This window comes from Procambarus clarkii, chromosome 40 (genome assembly GCF_040958095.1).
Source record: "Procambarus clarkii isolate CNS0578487 chromosome 40, FALCON_Pclarkii_2.0, whole genome shotgun sequence".
Lineage (NCBI taxonomy): Eukaryota > Metazoa > Arthropoda > Malacostraca > Decapoda > Cambaridae > Procambarus > Procambarus clarkii.
Window position 1 is genome coordinate 22548782 of NC_091189.1, and position 17690 is coordinate 22566471.

The 17690-nt window shown below is 40.5% G+C and overlaps 1 protein-coding gene across 14 annotated transcripts in view; it reads right to left on the reverse strand.

Moving 5' to 3' along the window:
- LOC123757975 (tyrosine-protein kinase Src64B) overlaps positions 1 to 17690 on the reverse strand; it is a 322311-nt gene that overhangs the window by 167123 nt on the left and 137498 nt on the right. For 4 of the 14 annotated variants that reach the window (XM_069338843.1, XM_069338844.1, XM_045742026.2 and 1 more), the window contains 2 exons: positions 16047 to 16154; positions 15701 to 15844 (listed from right to left, as the gene is read on the reverse strand). The exons of 2 other annotated variants lie outside the window; for them this stretch is intronic. In XM_069338843.1, coding sequence (XP_069194944.1) covers positions 15701 to 15844; positions 16047 to 16154 — 252 coding nt within the window. Of the gene's footprint in view, positions 1 to 15700; positions 15845 to 15969; positions 16155 to 17690 lie in introns of those variants that run through there. 8 more of the 14 variants (XM_069338847.1, XM_069338849.1, XM_069338848.1 and 5 more) reach the window with 3 other exon arrangements.

Consider the following 17690-nt stretch of genomic DNA (forward strand, 5'->3'; position numbering starts at 1 on the left):
ACTTGAACTGATATTTGCAAATACCATTCGTCTTCATCTTGAAAAACACAAATTAAATAATTATTCACAACATGGTTATACAAATGGCCATTCATGTTAAGCAAATTTGATATCATTTTATTCCAGCATAGTTGTGGCAGCTAATAGTGGTAAGGTTTGTGATGTTGTGTACCATGACTTTAGCAAAGATTTTGATACAGTGCCACATGAAAGACCGATTAAAAAGATAGAGGCTATCTGTCTAGAGTAATGGTGGTGCTATATTAAGTTGGAGTAGGGCATGGCTATACCAAAGGAAACAAAGAGTTAGTATAAATGGGGTTAAGGCAGAGTGGAAAAATGTTGTAAGTGGAGTGTCTCAAGGCGCTGTCCTGGAACCTCTGTTATTCATAATATATATATATATATACTGTAAATGATTTAGACTCAGGTTTGAGCAGCAATATTTGCAAACTGGCTGATGATACAAAAATCGAGAAGGAAGTAAACATGGAAAAGACTCACTATCATTTCAAGACGATATAAATAGGGTTTTGAAATTATCAAAAGATTGGCAGATGCAGTTTAATGCTGACAACTATAAGGTTTTGAGGCTAGGTAATGATGAGAGAATTACAAGATACGAGCTAGATGGTGTCGAGATTGCGAAGTCGGATTGCGAAAAGGATCTTTGAGTTATGATTAGTAAGAATTTAAAACCCAAAAATCAATGCATTAATGTTCATAATAAGGCAAATAGGACACTGGGATTTATTAATCCAAGCGATAGTAATAAGACACCTGGTGTTGTTCTTCAGCTATATCTTGCTTTGATTAGGCCCCATTTAGATTATGCAGTTTAATTTTGGTCGCTGTACAGATAGATAATAATAGAATTAATATAAATTCACTAGAACGCATCCAGAGGCATCCAGGATGACAAAGTTAACCCCCAAATTAGAAACCTGTCATATGAAGAAAGATTGACAAAGCTTAAATTACATTCACTAGAAAGGCGAAGAATTTGGGGTGACATGATAGAGGTACACAAGTGGATGTATGGACATAACAAAGGGAATATTAATAGGGTATTAACCCTTTAACTGCGCAACGCGCCTGCAGGCCCAGGCTTCGGGTGCGCAACGCGCCTCCAGGTGTTTCTATTTTTCACTTTCCATTCAAAACTCCCACGGCTACATGGGGTTCACATCAGCTTCCTCAGGGCTCTTGTAAACAGACGCCATCTTAAAAAAAAATCATGGTCCACATTGCCAGATGTCAGAGCCTCAATAGTGAGTGAGCAACCAAGGCTGGCGCTCGCAGCATGAGCGCACAGCACTGCTGTTCGGCGTGTGACCACAGCATTGCCTAATATTGTCAAAATATATATATAATCTTTTTTATTTAGCCATGATAGTATTATAGAAGAGCCCGAGTGTGATAATGACTGGGTACAATGTTCAAATATCAGTGATTCAATGCTGTTCACGATGTTCACAGCGCTAGCCACAGCACCACAGCATTATTTCGTCCATCTAGGAATCTTCAAACGACTTTTTAGGTTCCTTTTCAAAATAAACTTGTGGTCAATTATTCATTTACAGGTATTAGTGATCAGGATTATGGTTATAATGAGTGTTGTGTGTAGGAAGGAGGAATTTTGGTGAGGGAGGGAGGAAGGGAAAGAATTGAGGTAGCCTCACTGTGTGGCAGTAACTCTTGTTTTGCTCTCCATACTAGCTACGTGGTTCGTTATGGGAAACACACATGTACATGGGTATATACAGTGTGTGTGGAATAGTGTAACAACAGCACCAGGAGTATGTTGTGAGGAGCTATTTTGGCGAGGGAGGTGACGTCGTAATCGTGGCATCGTCTGCTGTCTGCTGTGTGATTTGTCATGCAGTGTATGGTGGCCACTGTACTGTTTGGATACAATACCGGCTTACTTGCATAGTTCTGGTAAATAAAACATGTAGATAGGTATATATAACATGTGTAAATCGTGTAATAAATACAATAACAGTATGGTAGGAGGAGCAATGTTGGTGAGTAAGATGTTGGAGTGAGGGAGGGCTGGCTGGGTGTGGCTGCTCACACTCGTGGTGTTCTGAGTGTGTTGATGGTGAATGTATATAGTGTGTGACAGTGTATAGTGTGTACATATGTTGTAAATATACATAAATGAACATGAAACATTGGTGTGAATAACTGTATGATGGGAGGAGTAATTTTGGCGAGTAAGATGTTGGAGGAGTGAGGGAGGGCTGGCTGGGTGTGGCTGCTCACACTCGCGGTGTTCTGAATGTGTTGATGGTGAATGTATATAGTGTATAGTCTGTAAATAGATTGTATATATACATAAATTAGCATGATACATGGTAAATATGTGCAACATATGTGTACACAAGTGTCATGCACGTAACACAGTGTCCTCAGACAGTACGGATGTTTTACTGCCATAACGTGTTCATTATACATAGGATTAGCACATAAAAACAAATAAAATGTATTTGGAACTGTGCGCAAAAAATGAACATAAATATATTCGCGGCAACTCGTGCGCCCCGCCCCGGGCGCCCCACTGGCCCCGGGAGCTTACTGCACGGGCGAACAGGGAATGATAACGTCACGCGCCAACTTACGGACCCCATAGCAGCCAAAGTAAGTACAAGTTCGAATTTTTTTTGACATACCCATACTGGGGGAAGGGTTTGTGACACTTTAAAAAAACAAAAGAATTTTTTCAAGAGACTTTATTTCCTGCGCACTGGGGGGGATGTCATATTTATAGGCCGCGCAGTTAAAGGGTTAAAAGTATCAACACAGAACAGAACATGAAACAATTGGTATAAATTGGATAAGTTTTAAATTTAGGAAAGACTTGTGGTAAATACTGGTTCAGTAACATTGTTGTTGATTTGTGGAACCAATTACCATGTAACGTAATAGAAGTAGAATCCCTTAATTGTTTCAAGCGTAGGTTAGACAATATATATGAGATTGGGTGAATATAAATAGGATCTGCCTCAAATGGGCCAATAGGCTTTCTGCAGTTGCCTTCATTCTTATGTTCTTATCTTTAACTAACAGCATCATCTATCCTCACCCTCCTCTCCCTATATAGTGTGATGCACTGTATCAACCACTATTTGATATCTATATCAACCACTATTCGCTATGGGGTATATAGACTAATTTGTAATTTATTTCAATCATTATGGTTTCCCTATTTCTCCCTGATGTCAGGTGGGGGCTGCATCAACAGCCATCAGAAGAAAGAGCAGTACAATGTATGAAAAGAAAATTAAACATGTTAAAAAGAACTAGCCTGACAATTCACCATTTCTCAAACACTACACAGCATCAGGGGGAAATCATTCACCACCACACAGCAGCAAATCATCCACAGCAACATCCCACTACTTCATAAGGCTTGGTGAATAGTGTTCTTCATGAGCACTTGCTCTCCTAGTCACAAACTGTTGCACTCTAGCTTCTCCTACCTAGTACATCCTGTGCATCATGCAATCTCATAGGCTGCTTCCTCTGTCAGTCACTCCATATTGTCTGTTCACCATCTTCTTTGTTGCACATTTTAGATTTTGTCTTTAAATTGTTGCACTTTATTTACTTTTGAACATGTCTCCATAACATTTTTCATTCCTTATTCTATCTGTTCTAACATCACACATGCTTCTCAGACTGTACACTACTTCTGCTCTATTTCTTGATTTTACAAATTTATTCCGCAGGAGCATCTTGCACCAATGCATAATAGTGGACACACCACTCCATTATGAAGCCCTCATCTCCTTCCTAACCAGACTTTCATAGTACCATAGTACAGACTCCTTCCTAACCAGACTTTCATAGTACCACCAAACTTTCCTTCTCTGACTTGCCCTACTCTCAACGTCTCCCACAAATTCCTCTTTCATCAATTACACATTCAAGGTACTGAAACTGGTCATATACTTCTATCACTCACACATTCAGCATCACATTCACACTAATTTTACAAAATTCATTTCCTTCCCAACCATCATAACTACATTTGTCTACACTAACATTTAATGGTCTTCTCTCATATATCAATAAAACTGTTAACTTGTCTGGCTAAATCTTATATTCTCTGCTAAATAAACTATACCACATGCATCAAATAAATTCATGTACAGTATGTAAGTATGCATGATGAAGAACCTATGGTATAACACAAAACCCTAGCATACACCTACACTGAAACAAACCTCTAGTTCATTATTTTACTCTTACACATGTACTACTTCCTACCTAAACCATTTTCAAAGCACTTAACAAAACCAACTTTGTTGTAAAGTACATGCCCATTATTCTTCACAGTCCTCTTTTAACTTTGTCATATAGTTACAGGATAAGAGCTATGCTCGTGGTGTCCCATCTTCCCAACACTCTTTATCATACAACACTTTGAAACTACTGACTGTTTTGGCCTCCACCACCATCTCACTTCACTTGTTCCGACTACCACTCTGTTTGCGAAAGTGAGTTTTCTTATACTGTATTTCTTCAGAAGCATTGTTTAGTTATCTTAAGGTTATCTTGAGATGATTTCGGGGCTTTTTAGTGTCCCCGCGGCCCGGTCCTCGACCAGGCCTCCACCCCCAGAAAGCAGCCCGTGACACCTGACTAACACCCAGGTACCTATTTTACTGCTAGGTAACAGGGGCATAGGGTGAAAGAAACTCTGCCCATTGTTTCTCGCTGGCACCTGGGATCGAACCCAGGACCACAGGATCACAAGTCCAGCGTGCTGTCCGCTCGGCCGACCTGCTCCCTAGTTAGTTTAAATTTGCGACCTCTTGTTCCTGAAGTTTCAGGTCTCAGGAATTCTTCCCTATCAAATTTATCGATTCCTGTTACTATTTTGTAAGTAGTGATCATATCGCCTTTTTTTCTTCTATCTTCTAGTTTTGACATATTTAATGCCTCTAACCTCTCCTTGTAGCTCTTGCCCTTCAGTTCCGGGAGCCATTTAATTGTATGTATTTGCACCTTTTCCAGTTTGTTGATGTGCTTCTGAAGATATGGGCACCACACAACCGCTGCATATTCTAGCTTTGGTCTAACAAAAGTCGTGACAAATTTCTTTAGTATTTCACCATCCATGTATTTAAAAGCAATTCTGAAGTTAGAAAGTTTAGCATAGGCTCCTCGCACAATGTTCTTTATGTGGTCCTCAGGTGATAGTTTTCTATCTAGAACCACCCCTAGATCTTTTTCTTTATCAGAATTCTTTAAAGATTTCTTACATAATATATAGGTTGTGTGGAATCTATGTTCTCCTATTCCACATTCCATAACATAGCATTTATTAACATTAAATTCCATTTGCCAAGTGGTGCTCCATATACTAATTTTGTCCAGGTCATCTTGAAGGGCATGGCAATCATCTAAGTTTCTTATCCTTCCTATTATCTTAGCATCATCAGCAAACATGTTCATATAATTCTGTATATTCTTTAAAGATTTCTCACATAATTTATAGATTGTGTGTGTGGTCTTTGTTCTCCTATTCCACATTCCATAATATGACATTTGTTATGTCATACGTGATACATATTTCAGGCTGCAAGCAGCTGCATTCAACCATTGCACTTCACGTGGTCACGTGGATGCCAACCAGGAGACCTGGTCAGACCACCAACCAGGAGGCCTGGTCAGACCACCAACCAGGAGGCCTGGTCAGACCACCAACCAGGAGGCCTGGTCAGACCACCAACCAGGAGGCCTGGTCAGACCACCAACCAGGAGGCCTGGTCAGACCACCAACCAGGGGGCCTGGTCAGACCACCAACCAGGGGGCCTGGTCAGACCACCAACCAGGAGGCCTGGTCAGACCACCAACCAGGAGGCCTGGTCAGACCACCAACCAGGAGGCCTGGTCAGACCACCAACCAGGAGGCCTGGTCAGACCACCAACCAGGAGGCCTGGTCAGACCACCAACCAGGAGGCCTGGTCAGACCACCAACCAGGAGGCCTGGTCAGACCACCAACCAAAAAGCCTGGTCAGAGGCCAGGGAGTGGGAACACTGACCCCCACCAAACCAACAACAGGTAGCCAAGAGGTAGGAAGGTACAGTCTTACTGTGCTTGGACAGGATTATGTTTTGTTTCATTTTTGTGACGTTTATTGGGAAATTTAATGTTCGTTACCCCACTCTGCCTATTATTTTTGTACCTCATTTTATGGATTATCACTATACCTTGCAGTTACCTTGCGTTGATTTCAGGAATCAACGCCCCATGACCCAGCCTCTGACCAGGTTCCTGGTTGATAGACTAGTCAACCAGGGTGTTGGATGCGGCTGCTCGCAGCCTGATGTATGAATCACAACCTGACTGATCCAGTATCCTTTGGAGGTGTTTATTGAGTTCCCCTCTTGAACACTGTGAGGGGTCGGTCAGTTATGCCCCTTATGTGTAGTGGAAGTGTGTTGAACAGTCTTGGGCCTCTGTTGTTGATCGAGTTCTCTCTCAGAGTACCTATTGCACCTCTGCTCTTCAACGGGGGTATTCTGCACATCCTGCCATGCCTTTTGGTCTCAGATGATGTTATTTCTGTGTGCAGATTTGGAACCAGCCCTTCTAATATTTTTCATGTGTAAATTATGTATCTCTCCTGCCTGCACGCTAGAGAATACAGATTTAACCATTTTAATGGGTCCCAATAATTTAGATGTTTTACCGAGTGGATTCTAGCAGTAAAGAATCTCTGCACTCTCTCCAGGTCAACAATTTCTCCAGTTTTGAAAGGGGCCTGAAATGTGCAACAGTATTCTATTCTAGAGAGCACTAGCATCTTGAAAAGTATCATCACTGGTATGGAATCTCTTGTTTGAATGGTTCTTGTTATCCAACCTGCCATTTTTCTTGCAGTTGTGACGGCTACTTTATTCTGTTTTTTTAGAGGTAAGGTCTTCTGACATGAATACACCCAAATCCTTTACATTGCTTTTTCGTATTATGTTATGATTTGACTGTTCTGTACGTGGTCTCTATTTTTATATTTATATTTTCTTCATAGTGCAGGAGCTGAAACTTATCCTCATTAAATACTATATTATTTTCTGTGGCCCATTGAAAGACCTGGTTTACACAAGATTGGAGGTTTGCTGTGTCCTCTATGTTGTCTACTCATAAAAATTCTAGTGTCATCAGTAAAGGATGATATGGTACTATATTTTGTGTCCTTGTCTATGTCCGACATGAAAATGACAAGAGTACTGGAACAAGCACAGTACCATGGGGAACTGAGCTCTTCACCAATAATGGTCCGGATTTTACTTTGTTGACTATTACACACTGGGTTCTGTTAAGAAATTGTAGATCCATCTTCCTATTTTTACAGTAATTCCTTTTGAATGCATTTTGTGAACAGTAACACCATGGTCACACTTGTCCAAGGCCTTTGCAAAATCTGTGTATATTACATCAGCATTTTACTTTTCTTCCGTGGCATCTTAGGCCCATATCATAGTGGTCCAGCAACTGTAATGGGCAAGAGCGCTCTGTTCTGAAACCATGTTGCCCAGGGTTATGGAGATGCTGTGATTTCATGTATTTTGTGATCTTACTTCTTAGCACTCTGGTATCTCTGCTGTTATTAGTATGTCAGGGATAATGCCAGTATCTAGACACTGTCTCCAAAGAATGTTAAGGGCCTGTGATAGTGGTTTTTACAATTCTTGACAAATATGGAGTTCCAAAAATTCAGGGCCTGGTGCAGAGTATATAGGCATACTGTCTATAACTTCTTCAAAATCCAGTGGGGTTTGGTTGACATCTGATATATTATTTGATGTTGGTATCACATTCATGAAAAATTCTTTTGGGTTATCAATCTTCAGTGTGTTTAGTGGCTCGCTGAAAACAGAGTCGTACTGCTTCCTCAGTATTTCACTCATTTCTTTGCTGTTATCTGTGAAAGTTCCATCTCCCTTTCGCAGGGGCCGTGATACTAGATGTTGTTTTTTATTTTGATTTTGCATAGGAGAGAAAATATTCCAGATTCCTCTCTCTTTCACCGACGGCCTTTTGTTCTCTTTGCCTCTCCTGGATTTTATACAATTCGTGTACCTTTAGTTGAATTATTTATTGCTTCTCTACCTAGCCTTCTTCATCGTTCCTGAGATAGGGTAGGACTTTCAAGTTGTTCCTCAATTTCTTCACCTATAGAATGTTGTTCCTGTTCAATCTGCATATCTTCCTCTCTCTTTTTTTTTTTTTTAGGGATATGTGGCTTGAGCATATTGCTAGTGATACTGAGCTTATATTTATAGGCAATGGTTCAGGTTTGCATTTCTTAGCTGTTCTTCCCAGCATATTTCTTTGAAGTCTTGGTTTATTTGTTCCCAGTTAATCTGTTTATTATTAAAATTGAATTTGCTGAATTATCCTCCTCTAGAATTTGTGATTGCCTATGCAGGTCTACTGCCCATAGCTAAACTTTAATTAAGTTATGACCCCAAGTAACAGGTATTTATAATTATTACGTTCCTGATCAAGTCATCGTTATTTGTGAAAATAAAGTCTAAGTTATTTTCTTTTCTAGCTGGTTCTACAATTTGCTGGTTATGGGTGATGGAGGCATCAGCTGGTGTTGAGTGATGGGGGCATCACCTAGTGGTAGGTGATGGGGGCATCACCTAGTGGTAGGTGATGGGGGCATCACCCAGTGTTGGGTGAAAGGGTATTTGTAACAAGTATTTGTTAACAGTAACTGGTAACTGTTACCAGTTACTGATAACCAGTTACAAGTACAGTAAGTGGTTAATTGGTAAAAGGTATGTAACAGGGCCCCCTTCACCCACCAAGTGGTGATTGAAGGGGGCCATCATCTTAGTGATGGGGCCATTCACCTAGTGGTGGGTGATGGGGTTAGTCACCTAGTGGTGGGTGATGGGGCCAGTCACCTAGTGGTGGGTGATGGGGCCAGTCACCTAGTGGTCGGTGATGGGGCCAGTCACCTAGTGGCGGGTGATGGGGTTAGTCACCTAGTGGCGGGTGATGGGGCCAGTCACCTAGTGGCGGGTGATGGGGCCAGTCACCTAGTGGCGGGTGATGGGGCCAGTCACCTAGTGGTCGTTGATGGGGCCCAGTCACCTAGTGGTGGGTGATGAGGCCCAGTCACCTAGTGGTGGGTGATGGGGCCAGTCACCTAGTGGTGGGTGATGGGGCCAGTCACCTAGTGGTGGGTGATGGGGCCAGTCACCTAGTGGTGGGTGATGGGGCCAGTCACCTAGTGGTGGGTGATGAGGCCCAGTCACCTAGTGGTGGGTGATGAGGCCCAGTCACCTAGTGGTGGGTGATGGGGCCAGTCACCTAGTGGTGGGTGATGGGGCCAGTCACCTAGTGGTGGGTGATGGGGCCAGTCACCTAGTGGTGGGTGATGGGGCCAGTCACCTAGTGGTGGGTGATGGGGCCAGTCACCTAGTGGTGGGTGATGGGGCCAGTCACCTAGTGGTGGGTGATGGGGCCAGTCACCTAGTGGTGGGTGATGGGGCCAGTCACCTAGTGGTGGGTGATGGGGCCAGTCACCTAGTGGTGGGTGATGGGGCCAGTCACCTAGTGGTGGGTGATGGGGCCAGTCACCTAGTGGTGGGTTGTAACAGACTAGGCTGTTGTAAGAATTATCCAGAGGGGTTTATCGACAAAAGAGAATGGGAAGCTGAGCCGCATGGTGACCTGACCCCCAGGGGAATTCGCGGTGGAAATAACCGACGCTTTGTTCATATCTGCGTATAATGAATCATCCTATAGTATTCAGTAATTTAGAGAAAATTAGCCTTTATTCATTTTTATTAAAATTGTATTGTATAATAGTACTGGATACAATATCAAGAGTATTCTAATTATTGAGTTTAAGTCACCATCAGTGACGTCACGAATCAGATCTAACTTTTAAAGCGGAGTGACCGGCGGTCATAGGTCATCAGGGGTTGACAGGTCTACTATTTCTCAAAGTTTTAATAACCATTTTTGTGATCGGGAACAGCTCTGCCGTTAGATGTTTGTAATTTAATTCAGTAAAATAATTCAACCAGTCTGGATCAATTAAGTACAACAGAGTTTAATTGTTATAACTTAACCTTGCTAAAGTAACTGGGTAAGCGATGCGGAACAATACAATACTCTGTCTGGGGTAGTCCAGACAAGGAAAAAATCAGTGTGAATACGGGAGCAGCTGGGAGAGGTCAACCATCTTACCTCTCCCCAAGACCAGCCAAAACATCTAGCTGGTCGCCCAAGGTATAGTTGCTATTGTTAATTATAGAAATAGTCTTCTCATTTGCCACTCAGGTCAAGTAGGGAGTGTTAAAGTGATAGGGAGTGAACATATTTAGATTTTGTTTTAGTTTTCTTTTAATAAATTAAATTTGTTATTAATTTGCATTTTATTGTTTCCATGTGTTTTATGTGTATACAGTACTTGTCCTGGTCACGTGGTCCACACGAGGCAGAGTTGCATTGGGCGCCGATTCTAACATCGAATCGGAATTATCATTACCGTGTAATTTATTCCACACTCAAGGTCATCGTTTATAGTGGGGATCAAGCCCCTAGGTTGATTAATTAGCGTGATCGATCCAGACCTCGATCATTGCTCTTGTATTACTGGTCTGGTGGTGGCAGCAGAGGTGACTCTAGGGTTTTGTTCAGAGCTTAGGTCACGTCATACTGGGTGTAGAATCCTAAGTCGGTCAATCGTCTTAGGACCACGTGGCGTGGAGTTGGCTTTGTTAAAAGTTTTGGAGTCCCTTGGTTTAGAAATAAAAGTAAGAATACGGGTAGAGGGAGTAGAAAGAAGGAAGTGAAAGAGAGAGGACCCAAACCCGTGTTACAGGGTGATGGGGCCAGTCACCTAGTGGTGGGTGATGGGGCCAGTCACCTAGTGGTGGGTGATGGGGCCAGTCACCTAGTGGTGGGTGATGGGGCCAGTCACCTAGTGGTGGGTGATGGGGCCAGTCACCTAGTGGTGGGTGATGGGGCCAGTCACCTAGTGGTGGGTGATGGGGCCAGTCACCTAGTGGTGGGTGATGGGGCCAGTCACCTAGTGGTGGGTGATGGGGCCAGTCACCTAGTGGTGGGTGATGGGGCCAGTCACCTAGTGGTGGGTGATGGGGCCAGTCACCTAGTGGTGGGTGATGGGGCCAGTCACCTAGTGGTGGGTGATGGGGCCAGTCACCTAGTGGTGGGTGATGGGGCCAGTCACCTAGTGGTGGGTGATGGGGCCAGTCACCTAGTGGTGGGTGATGGGGCCAGTCACCTAGTGGTGGGTGATGGGGCCAGTCACCTAGTGGTGGGTGATGGGGCCAGTCACCTAGTGGTGGGTGATGGGGCCAGTCACCTAGTGGTGGGTGATGGGGCCAGTCACCTAGTGGTGGGTGATGGGGCCAGTCACCTAGTGGTGGGTGATGGGGCCAGTCACCTAGGGGTGGGTGATGGGGCCAGTCACCTAGGGGTGGGTGATGGGGCCAGTCACCTAGTGGTGGGTGATGGGGCCAGTCACCTAGTGGTGGGTGATGGGGCCAGTCACCTAGGGGTGGGTGATGGGGCCAGTCACCTAGTGGTGGGTGATGGGGCCAGTCACCTAGTGGTGGGTGATGGGGCCAGTCACCTAGTGGTGGGTGATGGGGCCAGTCACCTAGTGGTGGGTGATGGGGCCAGTCACCTAGTGGTGGGTGATGGGGCCAGTCACCTAGTGGTGGGTGATGGGGCCAGTCACCTAGTGGTGGGTGATGGGGCCAGTCACCTAGTGGTGGGTGATGGGGCCAGTCACCTAGTGGTGGGTGATGGGGCCAGTCACCTAGTGGTGGGTGATGGGGCCAGTCACCTAGTGGTGGGTGATGGGGCCAGTCACCTTGTGGTGGGTGATGGGGCCAGTCACCTAGTGGTGGGTGATGGGGCCAGTCACCTAGTGGTGGGTGATGGGGCCAGTCACCTAGTGGTGGGTGATGGGGCCAGTCACCTTGTGGTGGGTGATGGGGCCAGTCACCTAGTGGCGGGTGATGGGGCCAGTCACCTAGTGGCGGGTGATGGGGCCAGTCACCTAGTGGCGGGTGATGGGGCCAGTCACCTAGTGGCGGGTGATGGGGCCAGTCACCTAGTGGCGGGTGATGGGGCCAGTCACCTAGTGGCGGGTGATGGGGCCAGTCACCTAGTGGCGGGTGATGGGGCCAGTCACCTAGTGGCGGGTGATGGGGCCAGTCACCTAGTGGCAGGTGATGGGGCCAGTCACCTAGTGGCAGGTGATGGGGCCAGTCACCTAGTGGCAGGTGATGGGGCCAGTCACCTAGTGGCAGGTGATGGGGCCAGTCACCTAGTGGTCGTTGATGCCCATTTAAATTCCATTTAAATGGGCTTGACCAAGTAAAAATCTGCTATCAGAACTACTGTATAGCAAACTCTGCTTTCAGACAATACACAGCCCCTCTGTTTAACTCCTTATCCCTTAGACCGCGCATATTATTGCGAATTTAGGGGGGCATAACATCGAAAAATATTTGAATTATGCAACTTAAAAATGTTAAACAAATCTCAAACTTATTGGCTTCAGTGCCGTGAAAGTCTCAAATATTTTCAGAAATTGATTTTAGACGATTTTTTTAAAAATAAGAACATTTTATTGATAAGAACAGCTCCTAATAACTGTAACTGAAGGATTATGCAGTAATAAAGAAATGCAAGCACCTGTCCTATGCTCAAAGAAGAAGAATAATAATAAGAAGTGTCAACAAAGTGAATATGCAGTTGGTGCCATTGTATCATTGCCGAGTAATACATAATAACACAAACATAATGAATAATTATGTTAATATGATCTATTTTGTTTTATAACATATAAATACATTGTCCAATGTTAATATATGTTACTTTCATAAATGTCCCAAAAATATTTTTTTTAGTCGATTTTTTTTTTAAGATTTTAGTTTTTTTCTGCTTTGTTTATTATCTGATTTTGTTTTAACCTTTACATCCTGGGGAATACATATGTTTTCATAACTATGTGAAGACAGAATGAAATTGGTCAACAAATAAGTCAGTCACAACTAGCAAAACTTGGGTCTTTTAATTTTTTGGGGCTGATTTTTCTCTGATTTCAAACTATTTTCTTCGTCTCTTTAGGTTGTTTTGATGATTAGGGACCATATTAGGACTTTTTCACTTATATAAAGTATACCCTAAATATATCCCCTAAATCATTATATTTATTAGAATTATCCCTATACTTTGTGTTTTGGAGGGGTTATTTTTTTCTTGACTTCATTTCAACACACATTGACCTACAACTTTCACATATTCGAGTACGAATGCCAAACAATATTTATTAAAACATACAATGAAATTAACGAATTAAAACTACCTTTATTCATTGTTGATAACTTCAACTTCAATTATCTCTGAAACCAGAGTTTCAATTTTGAGTGGCTTCTAAAATTCTAGTTATTAACCAATTCTCATTATTTTGACATATTGTGTGCTCAGTTGTCTGTTCTACAATCCCATCAGAATGGATTTTTCATAAACTTTATGCATTTGGAGTTAGAATTTTTTTGGTCTAAATTTGCTGCATACTGTATTTCAAATGTCCTATTGACGATTTTTTACAATAAACTATACAGTACTAAAAACCTATATTCTAATTTAATGAAAATGAAGATCATATGCTATTCTGAGAGAATAACAACATTAAATGAACAATTAATGATAGTTCATATTTTTTATTCTGAATTGATTATCTGAAGTTTTCAATATTTAATTTTAAAATTTTGATTCTCTGTATTTTTAAGTTATGCTGTGATCATTTAGACAAAGTTGGAGCATTTGTCTAGTTGATTATGCAACAAAAATAGGGAAGTGTTTGTGTAAGTTTTAAAAACTTATCTTAAATTATTTTTTGTCAAATCATATATTTAAGTATTGCACGGTCTAAGGGTTAAACATGCTAAACATACACTCACTTTACACATTCTCGTGTGATATTTATATGTACAAAATCTTGTTCCTAAATGCTAATCCTGATCTGACACTCTTGCTTGATAAATGTAATAGAACCCATGAATACCACACCAGAAATAAATATCTTTGATATTCCAAGAGTCAGACTAAATCTGTGCAAACACGTCACGCAAATAAAAGAACCCAGTCGATGAAACTCGCTCCCTAACAATTTTAAATATTTTCCAACCTATGCTTCCTTCAAAGGTAAAACCGAAAAGTACCTAATTTCATCCTTATAGTTTCCTAATTTGTGCTCCAAACTCTCACTGTATCTAACACTACCCACTCATCCAATTTTAGTATACCCTGTACTCAAGACTTACAACTTCACCATTATAATCGATGGTATGAATTTATATTGTACTGTAGTTATTATGTTGAACTCAAATTCTGCTACAATGTACCTATTAATACTTTTATTAGATAAAGGACCTGTCCAAAACCCTATGCGTGTTAGTGGATTTGCAAAAATGTAATGCTCTAACACCAATGTTATGCACTTTTACAACCCTATGTACCTTATTGTATATATATAAATAAATAAATTTGATGACCAAACCACACATCATGAAAAAAATACATTTCTGTCTGTCCTGGACCATTATTAAGCCAATAATAGTCCAGGATGGACCAAAACGTCACCATTTCTTCACTTTCTAATACAGTATGTGGTTTGGTCATCATATCTTCAGCCATGTTATTATGACTTGTTGTTTGCAAATAAAGAAAGTTGACAAAAAAATTTAATGAATCTCCCCTTTTTTGTAAATTGTATAGTTCAATATCTGAATAAATACAAATAAACAAAACAAATTTTATAAAGCCAAAACCTTGTATAAAACAGCATTAGACTGTAGAGATGACTTCCCTTGGGGGCAAATTTCTCCCAATCCTTGAACTTAACAACTGTAAACGATTAGCCAAATTGCTCTCCAAAAATTAATTACAGTATAATAAACCTTTGCAGAACATCAATACAACTTCTGAGTTGCACTCAACATCTGAATATTCAATATTCTCTATTTATGCACATGTATTTCCATACTTTATTTTTCCAGAGTACAATTTTAACAAAAAATTTCCTTATTTTGTAATTTTAAAACTGAGTACTATATATACATTAAAAAAATAATAATCAAGGGAAAAATACTATATTACAGAAACTCTATAAATACAAAAAGACAAGAAAATTGATTAGAAAATTTCCAACGTACAAAAATAATGTTATTAAGAATATAAAAAATTACGGTTTCCATAAAATTTGATACAGTACAGTTTGAACTTTTCTTTCTTTTAACAAAAATAGTAAAGACTTTACTCTGAGCTGGTCTACAATAGATGGGATAATATTTTATATATATATATATATATATATATATATATATATTATATATATATATATATATTATATATATATATATATATATATATATATATATATATATATATATATATATATATATATATATAATATATGTGTGTGTGTAATTACCCAAGTGTAGTTACAGGATGAGAGCTACGCTCGTGGTGTAGCGTGGTGTGTGCGTGTGTGTATGTATATGTATGTGCGTGTGTGTGCCAGCGTGTTTGAGTAAACTTTTGTACTAATGTTACTTAGCATTGATACTAATATCGTACTCTTGTCTCAGCCAACGTGTGACTGTAATAACCCACCTTGTCCTGAATTTGAGCGGATAACATCAACTCCATGTTGTTGGGAGTTATAAGCAGGTCTGCCTCTCGACGGGTCTGGATAATACCGTGGGTTTCCTCCACCACCATGGGGAGGTGTCATGGAGGTGTTGCCATCCGCTTTACCTGTGAACATATTAAGAGTTCTGCATAATATGAAGCAGAGAAGCACCTTAGCTTGAAGAGGGATGTGTATGTTCTGCTTACTTGCAAATGCACCAATATCAAAGTCAAGCCTCTACCAGAAATACCTGCTGGGTGATAAATATTTTGTAGCAGAAGCAGTAACAGCTTTTGCTGAAGCGTAAGCTAATACACATCAAATAACCTTCAACATGGTAGGAAATGCCATGGGCACGGGGCATCGAGTAATGAATTCCATTGACTTCGTTGTATATGGGTGGTGCTAGTTCCTGCATCGGTGTTGGCATGGGTTCTGAGAAGGGTACATAGTCTGTTAAATACAGTACAGTATGTGCAATTATTTAAATAGAACTTTCTATAGCTTCTTTGGAGAACCACTTTTCAAATGTCTCTTGAAATAAGCATATAGAAATACAGTATATGACAAATGAGTAAACTACTTTCTCACATGCACTGCTTATTGTAGATATCCATACTTCATTCACAAAACTTTTCCAACTGACTTATTTTTAAAGTGTCTCTTTAATAATTCAACATTTGAATAATAAATGTGCCACAAGAAACACTGCTGTACACTTTAAATATCAAAGTACAGTACCAGGGTATATAATTATAATAATATGTTGTACAGAAATTAAGAACACAAGAACATAAGTTTTCACACGATGTTCAAACTTCTAATATTATAATTGTAAATAAATGAAGTGCATCACAATGTTATATTTCCTATTTCTCGGGAGAGAATTATAGTGTTCTTTCTCTACAAGGAATTGGTTTTGTTCCATTATGTTGCTGTAGATCTACACTGTCATTTAGAAGAGGATTTCGCTTTCTTCCTGTTCATATTATTATGGCTTATAATCACTACGCTTCCTTGTTCTCTGTCTTTTTGACAGACTTTAATTTCGGTTCCTGTTGCACCTAATTTCACTTGCCATTTTCCTATTTCTGTTCTTGTTTTACCTATTTTCACTTTCCATTTTCCTATTTGTTGTTCTTTTACCTAATTTCACTTTCCATTTTCCTATTTCTGTTCTCAGTTTACCTAATTTCTCTTGCCATTTTCCTATTTCTTTCTTGTTTTACCTAAATTTCACTTGTAAATTTCCTATTTCTGTCTTGTTTTACCTAGTTTCACTTGTAATTTTCCTATTTATTCTTTCCTATCTTGAGTGTGGCTGCCACAACAGACACACACGTATCAAAGTACTTTACTGCCCCTATCACGATATGCCTGTTTTCATCAACAATTATATGTATCTGACATATTTACACTTTTTTTCTAAAGCGCCCACTAATGACACATGTTTTTCCAAAGCATGCATTGATGAAACATATTTCCAAAACACTAATGTTCATTCAAATAGTACAGTATCTTATGTCTACCATAATTTTATATTGCAAACTACGAATCCCATTACAGTATTTGATAGCATTCTACCACTCAAAACTCCTGGTACTTTCAATTAAACTATGATGAGATACATAAAAAATTTAAGAAATTCCCTTTAGTTTATATAAATTTTACACAGAAGACTGAATGATTGAATTGCTGCAGATGGCACACATTGCCTTTACATAACAATTTTGAAACAGAAAACTTGTTACCAAACTAATGAGCCCTACTTTCACAAGATGTCAAGTGTAGCAGAACTTAAAAGGTTTACAGGATACTGTTTTATGTCAAGAATTACCGAATTTCAGGCATATTATAGCTCCAGAGTTAGGGTTATTTCTGTTACATTTTAAAATGTTTTAATTAAAATAATTCAAGTTAAATAAAGCTTATTTTTAATTATCGCATCTCCATGCCATGCTGTTTAGATAA